The 14,127-nt window shown below is 39.4% G+C and overlaps 1 protein-coding gene across 3 annotated transcripts in view; it reads right to left on the bottom strand.

The window, feature by feature from the left end:
• Nucleotides 1-1,784: 1,784 nt before the first annotated feature.
• LOC115008002 (copine-9-like) overlaps nucleotides 1,785-14,127 on the bottom strand; it is a 170,984-nt gene continuing 158,641 nt past the window's right edge. For all 3 annotated transcript variants that reach the window (XM_029431214.1, XM_029431215.1, XM_029431216.1), the window contains 3 exons: nucleotides 13,879-13,936; nucleotides 2,576-2,649; nucleotides 1,785-2,098 (listed from right to left, as the gene is read on the bottom strand). In XM_029431214.1, coding sequence (XP_029287074.1) covers nucleotides 1,883-2,098; nucleotides 2,576-2,649; nucleotides 13,879-13,936 — 348 coding nt within the window. In that variant the 3' untranslated portion in view covers nucleotides 1,785-1,882. The remainder of the gene's footprint in view (nucleotides 2,099-2,575; nucleotides 2,650-13,878; nucleotides 13,937-14,127) is intronic.

Below are 14,127 nucleotides of genomic sequence, written 5' to 3'. Positions count from 1 at the left end.
GCATGCATATTTTACACACTGATATAAATCTATCCTACTATTCACGTGTCTCCTATATGTTGGGGATGATTACATTGGCAGTTCCTTCAAGTATACTGCACACAATAGCATTAGAAATAGAAAGAACACTCCTACTCAGTATACAAGTCAGCACATGTAGGAATGTAGTTTGAAGTCCTTTTCAGATATGAATAAAGATACAGAACAAGAACAATCATTGGCAGCATACCCTCGCCCATACTTGTAGGCTTATGACAGAAATAAGGCCACATAACCGTTTCCTTTCTGATACACTATGACACATGCTTAATAATCCAGACAAATCTCGATGAATACATTAATTATTATAATTAATCTATCTATGTATCTGTTTTGAGGAAAACAGAGCACAGCCTGATACAGTCGTTCATTTGAACGTGGGGTTCTACTAAACACTAGTTCACTTTTGCTTGAAGCATTGTTTAACACAATAAAATGCATAACAAATTGAATCACACAAAGGGATTTGTCTGGAAAAAAGACAGCATTCATTGCAAATTAGTCTGTTTATACCGTAGCTGATGAGAATATGCAGCCATACATCCAACAGAAGAGTCTCCAACAGTATGAGTGACTACATACCAAACCTCTCTCATTGTCACTCTTTTTGCTGGTGCCTTCGCTCCACTAAATCAATAAAAAAGTAAAGGTGACCCTGACACTTTCACACATTCTCTGCTACATATGAAGTCTTCTGGCCTGGGAAATGTGCACTGACCAACTCTATTAATTTTAAACAGGTACAGTACATGCTCCCGGCAGCTTGGGAAGCAGAGGCACCCAGCTCCTGACAGATTCATCATAAAGCCCCAGCTGAGAGAGTTACACTTAGAGGAAGAGGGTGACAGCAGAGTACAGGCATGGTTATGTTCAACTTTTCCACCGGGGCTGAAATAATCTGTACTTCCCGATACTGTCAAATTGTACAGTGGCTGGAGGAAGTGCAGGATATTTAATTATGTTCTCCATTTCAAGGCAATTTCATGGCAATATTTATTTCATGCTTTCAGAAGGTGCTTGCGACTGCCTCCCTTCGTGTCCAAGTGGGATTAGTTTAGTCTCTGAATGTTGACCTCAAAATGTAGAACATTCTCCACCCTTTACATAAAAACTTGTTTGAACTTCAGGTCTTGCATACAGAAATATGCAGCATACATTTTCATGAAGCAATGAAAAGAAGTGGTCAGATGCCACAACCAGGACAGGATTAACTGGACTTCTGCTTCTGTATTTGCAGAGCCTCTGTGTTACTGTCAAGCCTTTAAAATGCCCTGAGAATAACCAAACAAGGAAATGACATCAGCCTCACTGCTGTCTTTTTACAACTGTGAGAACTGAACTGGCTGGCTACTTCAGGGTGTATTATTCTGTTACAGCAGACACTCTTATCACTGTGAGCAGGAACTGAAGTGGGCTAGACGGAGCTGGAGACTGGACCTCTGTAGGAGAAGTTGTGTTGGCAAAAAAGTCTGTAGTGTCTTTAGTTACTCATTTAAAATGTTGGAATTGATGATTGAGGAAACAGTGCTAAACTATATGTGAAGCCTTTGATATAAATGCAGTTTGTGGGTAATTGCAGAGTTGTGTGTTACACCTGCAGAGGGTGCATCATTATAGGTAAAACCATCAAAAGTGCATTTTCTACATTTCCAGTTGGAGGAATCCTCCCCACCAACACTTCTAGGTAGGTGTCCCCTTCAATTTAATGTGAAAACTATCTTCAAAATCCTGACTCCCTTCCTGTCAACCAACCCTGAAACCATGCAACACACACACATACACACACAGAGACACAAACACACAACTCCCTTCGCAGGAATCTGCTCTGCTGGCTGCCTTCATCTCAGGCGTGCATGTTGCGTTTGTTGGAGGCAGGAGTGGTGGTGGACATTGAGGGCGAGTCTGAGGTGGCGAGCAGAGGTGGCCGGGGTTCCATCCCCCGGCTCTTCATGAAGGACAGCAGCTGCTCTGGGATCTCTGCCAGGACGTCCTTAGCCAGTCGGGCCATGCTCAGGACTTGGTTCCCTGAGCGGTCGATGTAGTCCCGGAAAGGAACAAACTGGAGAGAACACGAAAAATGGATGATGATGAAATTTGGCTAAATGTGGTATCCAGTTGAAAAACCGCTGGTGTTAATTAATTAATTAAATTTAATTTGACTTTTATATTCCTTAAGATTGTGCATGGCAACCAGGAATATATTTGTGCATAATTTTTGACACAAAACAGAAAATAAATTGTTTTACTTCAAATAAAAATGTGTCTTTTTGTCTTGCCAAGAATAGGACCAGATCAAAATGCTTTCTGCAGTCTTGTTTTCTTGTTAAAATGTCTCTCATATGGGCCTTTGCTTGGAGCTTTAATGTTGGGATGTCATTGAGACATGTTTAGGATTCAATGTTGTCTGACATGTCTGTGTCCATGCAGTACAAGTTGAAATTGAACAAAACCAACTGTGTGTTGTGGTCACAGTGATGAACATGAGAACTGTGGTCCTGGTTACAGCAGGGCAGGGTGCACGTAGAATTGACTTCACCTGGACGATGTCTCTCTCAGCAAGGCGTCCCCTGGAGGACACTCGGACCTCATCCCCATCCAGCTCCTCCATAGCTACAGACAACAAACAAAATAATTTCACTGTTAATGTGCCAAACATCCTACATGTGTTGTACTGAACAAATTAGACATGCTGCTGTTATTATGGCACTAATAGTCCTTAAGTATTAAAGTGACACACACACATATATATATATATATATATATATATATATATATGTATATTTATAAAGCTTCAAAAGGCTGAATGCTGAGCATTTTGTTAAAATATTTATATTGTATGATGAAAGTTTAATATTTATTTATTCTACTCTATTCAGTCTATCCTGAGTGTGAAGCTGTAAGTATATTTTACAGACATACAACTACAGGAAATGACTTAATAACTAAACCCATGCGAGATGAGAGGCTCCTATGATTGATTCTACCTCTGTCCATTCTTTTGTTATGTATTTTATTTTTTTACCTTTTATCTTATTATATATATATATATATATATATATATATATATATATATATATATATATGTATGTATATACCTTATATAGTATTGTATAGACCTTCACGGCCTCAGGTATCCCAAGATTCATTGCACGCCCAGAGAAGTTTCTTTCCGACCAGAAATGTCGCCCCTCGACCCAGCAGTAACGGCAAATGGATATACTTTTAAATGTAAGTATTGGGTTTCAACTCGCTCAAATAGCTAACGATACAAATGTTATAAGATCAAAGGACCTTAAAACATAAAACTTTGAAAATGACAGTTGAATATCACTTAAGTCCAGTGCAATCATTCGGATTGATCATACATATTTTATTATTTATAATATGTGTACTTATTTTGCAACTTAATCTGCTTTTGTTCAGTGGTGTATAGCTAAACTCTCTCTAACATTTTGTTTTGTTTTAGGGAGAAGGAGACAGAGGCAGAAGAGAGAAGAGCAGGGAGAGGATGGAGAGCAGGGAGAGGATGGACAGACTCTTCTCTCTGCTGGATACACTTTTTGACAAATGAAATGTAAATTAATTGAAATAAATAATATATATAATGATGAATATATTGTGTTTTTAATTTACATGAACTATAAATGAAAATGAATGAAAACTTAATTGATTTCAAGGTTCAAGAAGGATTTATTTTGTACATATGATTTATTTATTTAGAAAAGGGATTATTTAATCTAGAAAACTACCTATCAATGAATGGAAATGAATGATTGAACAAAGAAAATGATTGAATGATTATTATAAACAGAAAAATATTATAAAACAATATAACATTTACAGTATATACAGATAAAGTTTGCTGCTGGACTTGGATGGGCTGCCACAATAAACCCCTGGCGATTCCTGATGGGGGCATCATCTGGGAGGGTCTCCAGAGAGTGTACGAGATGCCCCTCCAGCGTCTAAAATACATTATGCGACGGTGATAAAGCATATCTTCAATTAAGATTGAAAAGAATAAAAGGCTGCAGCCCCTGAATTGAGACACAGCTACTATGCAGATCTTCTATCGGTCCACAGTGTGGTGCATTATTCTATCCTTGACTAACTTCAAGTTAATTACGTCTCACAGGAAAACCATCAACCACTACAAGAACATTATTTATTCATGAATTTATTTCTGTTTTACCAATCAAAACAATAAGTGAAATAACTCTGCACTACTTTTCTTCACAGTTAAACCTCAACAGGATGTCTATGAAGAGTAGAGGGAACACACATGCAGACCCAGCTGCTGACAAGCCCTGCTACAGTCCTCAGGGACTAATAAAGAGTTGAGACCAAAGATAGGGTGGTGGTCCCTCTGTATCGCAGCTGTTCCCTGCTGCTCTCTGAGTGGAGGAAGAAACAATAAACCACCCTCATTAGTGTTTATATAGGCCACAGGAAGGAAGGGAAGGTTAAGTTCCTGACTGGAGTTCTGCATCACGCTATTTCTAATTTCTTATCAACAAAGCAAATCAAATGAGCAAGTGACAAAGAATCTGTGGCATTCCCAAGAGGGACCCTTTTCATATTTGTATTTAAAGGGAAAGGAAAGGATGCTGATGGGAGACTGCTGAGGCTCCACATGGCACACAGAATTGGCAGATGGGGGTCTGGAGCAGCAGGGGAAAAGAGGAGAAGAAGGGGAAAATAAATCATGCTTGTATATGAGAGGAGACGGTGAAACAGCAGTCAGAGACATAAGAGGAGAGAAGAGATGGAATACAAATTCAGACAGAAGGTGTTACAAAAGTGGTGGGAGTGAAGGAGGGCAAAGCCTGGCATGTGGGGGGAGGTCCACAGAGACTGCCTGATAGAAAAAAACCTCCTGCTGCCCTGAATAACACATGATAAGTGTATGTCTACTCTCAGAGGCATACACACACGCACACACACACACACACACACACACACACAGACACACACACACACAGACACACACACACACACAGTCCATGATTGTAGAGAATATTGAGTGACATGCAGATTGTTATTGATGGAAGACAAACCAGCCTGTAATCGCAGATTAATAGATAGTATGGTTTAATCAGCATCAGCACCAATTATTTAATGCATTAACATGTATCATCTCTTTGTAGTAAGATCACATTTCCCATAAACATTGTTGTTTTTCCACTCATCCCTGTAGAGGATACACATATCATTTAAAGGTTGGTATAGAAGCATCTTACCATTCAGTACTTAAATCCCACTGAGACAAATGTGTAATTTGTGATATTGGTCTATAAATACATTTGATTTGATTTACTTTAAATTGTTAAAGTTGTTAACAAGAAAATCACACCCAATGTCCATTCAGTCGATTGTTCACTTGAGTTCACTTACATGCCGTCACTTCTGAACTAAAAACTGAAAAAGAAACTAAAATTAGAAAAATAAAATGAATATATAGAATATGACAATAATGTGATTTCTTTTTAATTAATACATATTTGCACCTGAACAAAGCTGTTTACCATGCCATCTTAGTTTAGCATGTTAGCATGCTAACATTTGCTTATGAGCACTAAACACAACGTACAGCTAAACTGGTAGAATGTTATCATATACACAAGTAAGTATTGTACAAACTATTTATTTTACCTGATGATGGCGCTATAATCAAAGCTAGTACAATTAAATTATTCTGTTTTACTTCATTTTTATGTTGCTCTTTTAGTACTTTTATGTAGTTTTTGGTGTTTTTGTATGTCATTTTCACGTGAAGCAATTTGTACCTTTTATTTCTGATGTGTGCTATATCAATACAGATATTATTATTAGAAATACATGTTGAGATATTTCATTTAAAACTACTAATGTCAACTGTGGCTCATTGGTGTGTTTATAATGGAGCTCTATGGCACAGAGGATGAACATATATCAGGTTGTGATACACACACTGTACTTGTTGGGAGATACATCTGCTCCTAGTTTGGTCTTTTCAAGGGATTGCTTATTAAATGTATAGATTGTCATCAGCATCATTTTTTATGTAATGTATAAAAATCACAGGGGGTTCAATGTATCTTATATAACTAGATTTATCCTGTACTGCGTGTCCTGCCCACTTAACTGCATATTATCTGATAAAGAAAGTAAGCACTTAATCCCACAGACAGAAGATGTATACTGTAAGTGTCAGAATATATTAAGCTATTCAAGTACGATCAGAAAGTACATGGAAATAAAATCACAAGTGAGGTGTTTTCAAACATTTCATACTTTTCCTTTTTATAGTTCAAAGTAATACATCCTGGTGCTGTAATTTGATGTTTAATATTCCTCAATTGAGTGATTTAAATTCCTATCTTCATAGATTATTTGAATGAAAGCTTCACATATACAAACATATTTGTGCCCCATTAAAAAAAATACATATCTTTCAAATGTATCCTAAAATATGTGTGAAATGTATTTTTAGCGGCGTGGGAAGACAATCAGATGAGTTTGAGGGAGCAGATAGAAGGAAAGATGCAAGGCGGGATGAAACAAGCGAGAACAGAATAGGTTATGATTTATTTGATTTCAAAGGGCTGATCCCCACATGATGCTCTCTGAGAGGCTTGGCTCTCAATGCATTTTGAGCACCAAAATCGTAAGAGGAGAATTTGATTTATCCTCTTTTGCAAGCAACGTGTACTTTAAAAGCATCACAGACGGTGGATCAGGCACACTTCAAGCATTTCTCTATGATGATGCTGAGTGACACACAGTGTTATGTAGGGCAGTGACTGGCACTGATAGAAGGTGAGTAAAAGGAGTGTCACCAAACACAGCAGCTCTGGTCGTGCATTAATCAAGTTTCTACAAAGATTCAATTGGTAACTGAGGTGGAGAAATCTATAAACATGTTCCTCAGATGGTCCTTCTTGATCTCTAACTCTCTAAACTCTGCTCTTTGACTTCCATCAGCTCCTTCATTTCCTCTTTCTCGGTCACTACCAAGAGGGCTATCTGTTCCTTCAACTAGAATCATTTCCTGCGTTATCTTTTTGAATCTGGTGATTTAATTCAAATCATTTTGCCAATTAAGTTTTAGAGAGACACCTTTGCATTTCAATATTGCTCAGATATTGAACACATGATGAGGAGTCTCTTTTTATTTAGGTATTCTGCATGGCAGACTGAACTTTACATTACATTAAAAACTGTCTTGTTGGAGGATCCAGAGATAGATTAATCAGATGCTGATTCCTAGAGCATGTCTCTGAAACAACTTTCAGATCCTACAATAAAATATTATTTTAGAAAAAGTGCAATGTAATGTGACACAAAATGTTGAAGTTTTTAACATTTAACATTATAATAGTTTCCTGTAAAAAACAACAACAGTCATGTTTACACTCACCAACATGCATCGTGTGTATCCTTGAGGTCTAACAAACGTGTCAAGTTAATTTCCTGGCAATGGAAATGGGAATGAAAAGAGAAAGTCAATGGGGAAAAAAGGAGGAAAAGAAGGAGAAAAAAAAAATAGATAAGGGAGGAATGAAAAAAATGAAAATAAATAAAACAAAATGGCTTGTGCTGTTCTCCCCCGCCCTCTGTTGGCATAGTGCATAGATGGAAAGGTCATGGAGGACCTGGGGGCCGTAAGTGTGGAGAGGGTTTTTGTTGTTTGGTGGTGTATGCATGTGTGCAGGTACAGAAGGTATCTAAACATGACCAATATGCTCAGCTCTGCTGTGGAGGGTTGTGGGATGGGTGAGTATTATAACTAATGATATTAATGTGTATCTATTTCATTTGTATCTTTCGGTTTACTTGTTTGTGCCCATTCACCCACCTCCATACATATTCTGATGTAATGCAACTAGGTATGAGTGTGGGAATTATTATGCATTACTATGCGTGGATGTACTGTGTGTGTGTATGTGTGTGTGTCTGTGTGTGTGTGTGTATTTTACATGTATATATTTTGGGGGATTAGATTGGTCCTCTTGGCCATGACATGTCAATCCCATTGTGTATCTAGATTGGTGGCCAGCGGGTGCTTTGGCCATATTACGTGATTCTCAGATATGTTTCTACTGTAGAGGGATGTCATGATAAAAGAAACGTATTAGTCGATACCAATACCAGTAATATTCCTCAATTTTCAATACCTGTCACGACATGGCAATACAATTCAATATCACCATAAAAAACGAAAACAAAACAATACTTACCTTGTACTTCAACATACACTCCTTTATTATGTTTTTGTTAGGAAGCTAAACAGTTCATAATTCCCTCTCTAATATCAAAAATATTAAAAAAGCTGGATATATTCAAGTTTCTCCCCAAAAATAAAAATTTATTTGAACACATCCTCATACCCAATACTCGTTTTTACAGAATAGAGCTTGAACGCACCATAATGAAAGTCTAGGGAGCCTTCGTTCATCCGTTCAAAAAGTTATTTTCCTTCCTTAAAAAACCTTTGCAAAGCCAATTCTTTAAAGATCCTTCCACTCAAAAAGATGAAGATGAACAAACAAACATATTATATGGCAAATGAATACATTTTAACTGTCAACTTCAACAAGGAAGGGACTTTGCCCTCCTAAGTGTATAATATCTTCATGCTTAAAGCTGCATTCATTGATTTTTTGACCATTTGGGGCAGTGTAACAAGCTACAACACAACACTGACATATCATTACCGTATGAAGCTATAAAGCCTTGTATACAGTGGAGTATACAGAAAGAGACTGACATACTGACATGCTGTCAGGTGTCAGGTGAACACGACAGTCACTCCCTGGTCCAACGTGGATCTTGCCATGTGATGGCAGGAATTTAAGATTCGTTGATCTTCTAAACTGAAACTGTTACCATCTCAAAAGGCAAAATATAGTGTTGGCCAAATCAGGCCAGGGGTGTTAAGTGATGAGGGGGGGGGGGCAATGGCCCCTTCCACACTTCCTCCCTCTTAATTCCGGTGCCCTTGCTTGGACCACACCCATCTTCAAGCTCGGCCTTCATTTTGATCTGAACTACACACCTGTAGAGTTCAGTGACTGCAGGTCTGCCAAGACTCTTACGTTCAGTGAAAAAGCAACACATGGTTTCAATTCAAGTTAAAACGTCATGGCAACCATTAAACACCATCATCTCACAACCAATATTCATTTCATATCAGGCTTCTTCTCCACCACTCACCACAGCCATTAGCTCGCCCCATACAAGACTCACGTGCCCGGACCGACCACGTTAACAAGGCACAGAGCAGCTGGGATTACAACACACACAGCGGGAGAGAGACTCTGCTCAGGTAGACATTACTCCACTCTATCTTTACACAGCTAATACTTGTTGGCTGCTATATTAATGCTCTAATGCCGTATATAGAACCTTTAACTTTCCAACAGTGCTTCTGATTAGTGTGACAGAGTGCATGTTAAAGGTGTGATAGACAGTGTGTCTAAAGTCTTAATACTTGTTTGTATATGGTTTCAAGTGTCATTTGTCAAATTCCGGTTAACACAGGGTCAATGGTACAATGAAATGGGTTTGAGAGAGACAGCATGTCAGCTCAGCAGTCAAAAGAATATATAAAGTATAAAATATTTAAAAAAGAGTACTATATACAATTAAGATACAATTAAGTTAAAACAATAATAACAATAAAAAAGGGGGGTTGTGCAGTACAATAAATAATAATATTTATTTATATTTATTTAGTGCAGACTAGTGCAGTGGGTGTGTCTGTGGGTCTGGAGGCTGAGGAGCCTCGTGGTTTGGTGGTAGAAAGTGTACTTGAGTCAGGTGGTGTGTGCAGCTAGGCTCCTGTATCGTCTGACTGACGGTAACAAGGAGAACAGTCTGCGTGCTTTGCAGGGACATGCGGTCAGGGGAGGCAGAGCACGGATTCTCTGTTCAGATACAGAAAGAGATGCGAGCTGCGGCAGCGACGAGCTGAGCCTCACCTCGGATTGCGCAATCCCTCGCAAACTAGGTTGAGCGCATGCATTTGGCGCGTGCCTGTTGCTATCTCTCTGTATGTCCCAAATATAATGTTTACAGACACTTTTACTATTATGAAGTAAATTACTCCTGATTGTATTAATCCACACTGGAAAGACTATCATATGTATTTGTCTACCTCAATCAAGATATATTTCTGCACTACGAATATGTTTCTGCACAATTATGTATTTTCTGCACTGAATGTATTACAAACATAATAGGGGCACTTCCCCTTTAAGAGAACAGGTCAACAAACCATCACTTCCTGACTGCTGACGGAGGAGCATGTTGGCGCCAACTGGGACCAATGAGGAGAAGGTCAACGCCTTCACCCTGTATTTAGCCACATGTTTTACGAGTCTTTGTACACACTTGAGCGGAGCCGTCAGACAGGAACCTGGGGTTCTTTGAGCCATTCAGTCTGTGGAAACGGCGATGCGAATTGTGTCCTCAGCTGAGAGTATTTTCTATATTTGACTTATCACGTTAATAAATATATCGATTGAACTAGAGGATTGCTGTTTTGATTCGACATTCAAGCTCCGAGTTCTTCAACTTTTCACACCATTACTATGCTTCCTGACTTTCCATAGTCCAGTTAATGTATGTAATGTATGTGTGTAACATATTTAGTCTTGCTGATGTGACATAAAACCACAGTGAGAAGACACCAGGTGAGGCAGACAGTCCTCTGCTGCACTGAAGAGGGCGCACGTGAGCCCACAGGTTCGTGTTGCTGCTGTTCTTCTACGCAGAGATGGTAACACCAACAAGTTACTGCTAGCTGACATCAGAGTCAGGTGCTACTGCTAGCTAACATCAGTGTCAGGTGCACTGTAGCACCGTTTAGTTTAGTTTTTTTCTCCGACTGATGTCCAAAAATTGAAGATTTTACAAGTAAAGGTAGGACAACAATTTTATTGAAAATGGGATCTGACTAAAAAAAAGCAATCCAATATTTAAATTAAAAACTACATTTTGACCTTAAATAAAATATTATTTTGTTAATAGTGCCGTCTGTATTACAATTAATCAAAGCATCAGACTAAAAATGCTATGGAGGGGGCAGAGAAAATACTTCTGAGCCACTATAATTGTAACGTTCTTCTTTGGCCAAATATGTACCTTACCTGTGTGTGTATAAAGAATGCTGATATGAGATATGAAAAATAACCCGTAGTCAATGTTCATGCTGCCAAGAAAATGGTGAATAAGCTACTCAGTTGGGTTAATATATTTGTAAATCTGACTCTGAAAGTACCTCCCCATTCATGAACCTCACCGCACGTCACTGGTGCTGGGTGACTGTGATCCTTTATGATGCTATGTGCCTTCCGCAGGCACTGCTGGTGGAAAATGTCCTGAATGGCTGGAAGACTGTTGCAATGGTGTGCTGTGCCGCCTCCACCACTCTCTGTCAGCAAGCTCTCAATGGTTCCTCTGTAGAAGTTTGTGAGGATGCTGGTGTTCATGCCAAACTTCCTCAGTCTTCTCAGGAAATAGAGCGACTGACGAGCTTCCTTGATCACTGTGTCTGTGTGAAGTGTCCAGGAGAGATCCTCAGTGATGTGCACTCTGAGGAACATAAACCTGCTGACCCTTTCAACCTCACCATTACCGATATGAATGGGGAGGTGTCCACCCCCCTTCTGTCTCCTGTAGTCCACGATCATCTCCTTAGTCTTGCTGATGTTAAAAGAGAGGTTATTTTCCTGACACCAGCTGTGCAGTATCTTCACCTCCTCTCTGTAGGCTGTCTCATCATTGTTCGTGATAAGGCCCATGATAGTCGTATCGTCAGAAAACTTAAGGATGATGTTTGAACTGTGCTTGGCAGCACAGTCGTAGGTGAACAGGGAGTACAGGAGGGGGCTGAGCACACAGCCTTATGGTGCACCCGTGTTCAGTGTCAGCGAGGTAGAGGTGTGGTTGCCGATTCTCACCACCTGGGGCCTGCCCGTCAGGAAGTTGAATATCCAGCTGCAGATGGAGGCCTCCAGTCCAAGATCAGCGAGTTTAGTGACGAGTTTTGAGGGGAATAATAGTGTTAAATGCGGAGCTGTAGTCTATGAAGAGCATTCTCACATATGTATTCCCTCTGTTCAGTGCAGTGTGTGTCGCCAAGGAGATTGCATCATGAGTGGCCCTGTTTTGTCTGTATGCAAACTGAAGGGGGTCCAAGTTGTCGGGAAGAGAGGAGCAGATGTGGGTTTTGTCACTCGAAGCACTTCATGATGACTGATGTCAGTGTGACAGGGCGATAGTCATTTAAGCCGGAGGCTGCTGATTTCTTGGGGTATATACATACATTTATAAAACGGACATGTCAAATCAAGCAATCTGATTGGTTCTTAGCCGTGATATAATGAGCGTATATCACGGGTAGAATTGTAGTTACAACAAGTCAGTATCCCTCTGCGTCTGAGAAAAAGCTACAGCTGTTAAATTACGTCCGTTAGTTAATTGATTAAGTACAATTACACACCTAGTACAACCTTACAGACTTGGTACACTGTTCTAAACAAGTCACCACGCAATACAAGTGTTGATTTACATACCGTCTTGCTTCCATTTTAATTAAATCCGCTGTGTGTGTATTCGTTCAGAACAAAGGCCCTGTTTCGCGAAGTTACCGTAATGCGTAGCGCATAGTCTCAGCTTTCAGAAACCGTTGAAATCTTTTCGATTGCGCAAACTATGACATAATTACGGTAATCCAAAACTTTGCTTGCAATCGCCGACACATTCGGTGTTAAAGGGAAACAAATTTACAAAGCTTTACTATGGAGGAGTGGATTGATCAGTGCCTATCTCCAGAGAAAAAAGCCCCTAAAAGACGACATGCAGAGCTACGTGAAGAGCAGGTAGGCCAAATAATCGATCAACGTTGTCTGTCTAATATGTTCGCTAGCTGTTAGTGTTTTTTTTCACTTCAGACAGTGATATATGCTCATTATATCACAGTTAAGGGCCGAACCACGCCCCTTAACTGTGATATAATGACCATATACTAATATACATAGCCTGTCGTGAGCTATTGCTTAAATATACCATACACACACTCTTATAGTACACTCATTATGATGACATGGAAATGTTAAAATGCTCAGCATTGCATTGTATACTGATCCAATGTGTATCCTCATTATGATCACATTTACATTTTGTGAATTATTTGAGTTTTATCATCAGTCCCATTGTATTTATAACTCAGCCCCTTTATAAGCTCAAACTCCAAAATGATCAGTGTTGCACAACAACTGTTGATCAACAGTACATAAACTCATTCTGATGACATTCAGAGGTATGTGTTGTTATGAGTAACACAATACATTGAAGTCTATGGGGACCCATTCAGTCCCATTGTATTAATGACTCAGTACGACCCTGGGCTCACTCTCATCTCATGTGGACTTTTCATGCACGTACATATTTGCTCTTCAGTAGTAACAGCTTGGGTTTCCAGTGAGATGTCTCCAGCAAGACAGTATGAGATGTTGTGCAGTATGTAGCTGACATTTTGTCTGTCCATGGCTCACAGTCCTAAATAATGAAACACAATAATTTGACTGGCTGATATTACAGGCATGTAAGTGGGCGAGAGGGATAAATAGAGGATTTGCTTTGAGAAGTTTTGCGAGGCATTAATCATTGGAAATTTACAATGTTCATTGGAATTTTATTATTTCAACAATGCAGCAACATGGAAAGCAACAAAGACATGGCTACGCGATTTTTGACACCTCGAAACTGACGCACACACACACACACACACACACACACACACACACACACACACACACACACACACACACACACACACACACACACACTTACCATCAAACTCAGCAGGGCCCACTCCTACTATGATGATAGACATGGGCAAGGAGGCTGCCTGTGGAGACAACACAGTAGGGGTGTGAGCAAAGAATATAAACTGAATGTGCAATATATACAGATGCCTGAGTACACAAAGAGATTACAATGATTTAAAACCATTTTGATGTCTTTGTTTGTCCAAAGAATCCATAGTTCACCTGGCTGTCTATTGTTCTGATTATAATCTGCTGTGCTAATCTGCTTTCA

Source organism: Cottoperca gobio, chromosome 5 (genome assembly GCF_900634415.1).
Source record: "Cottoperca gobio chromosome 5, fCotGob3.1, whole genome shotgun sequence".
Lineage (NCBI taxonomy): Eukaryota > Metazoa > Chordata > Actinopteri > Perciformes > Bovichtidae > Cottoperca > Cottoperca gobio.
Note: the sequence above shows the minus strand (reverse complement) of the source record. Positions and strands in the feature narration are given on the sequence as shown.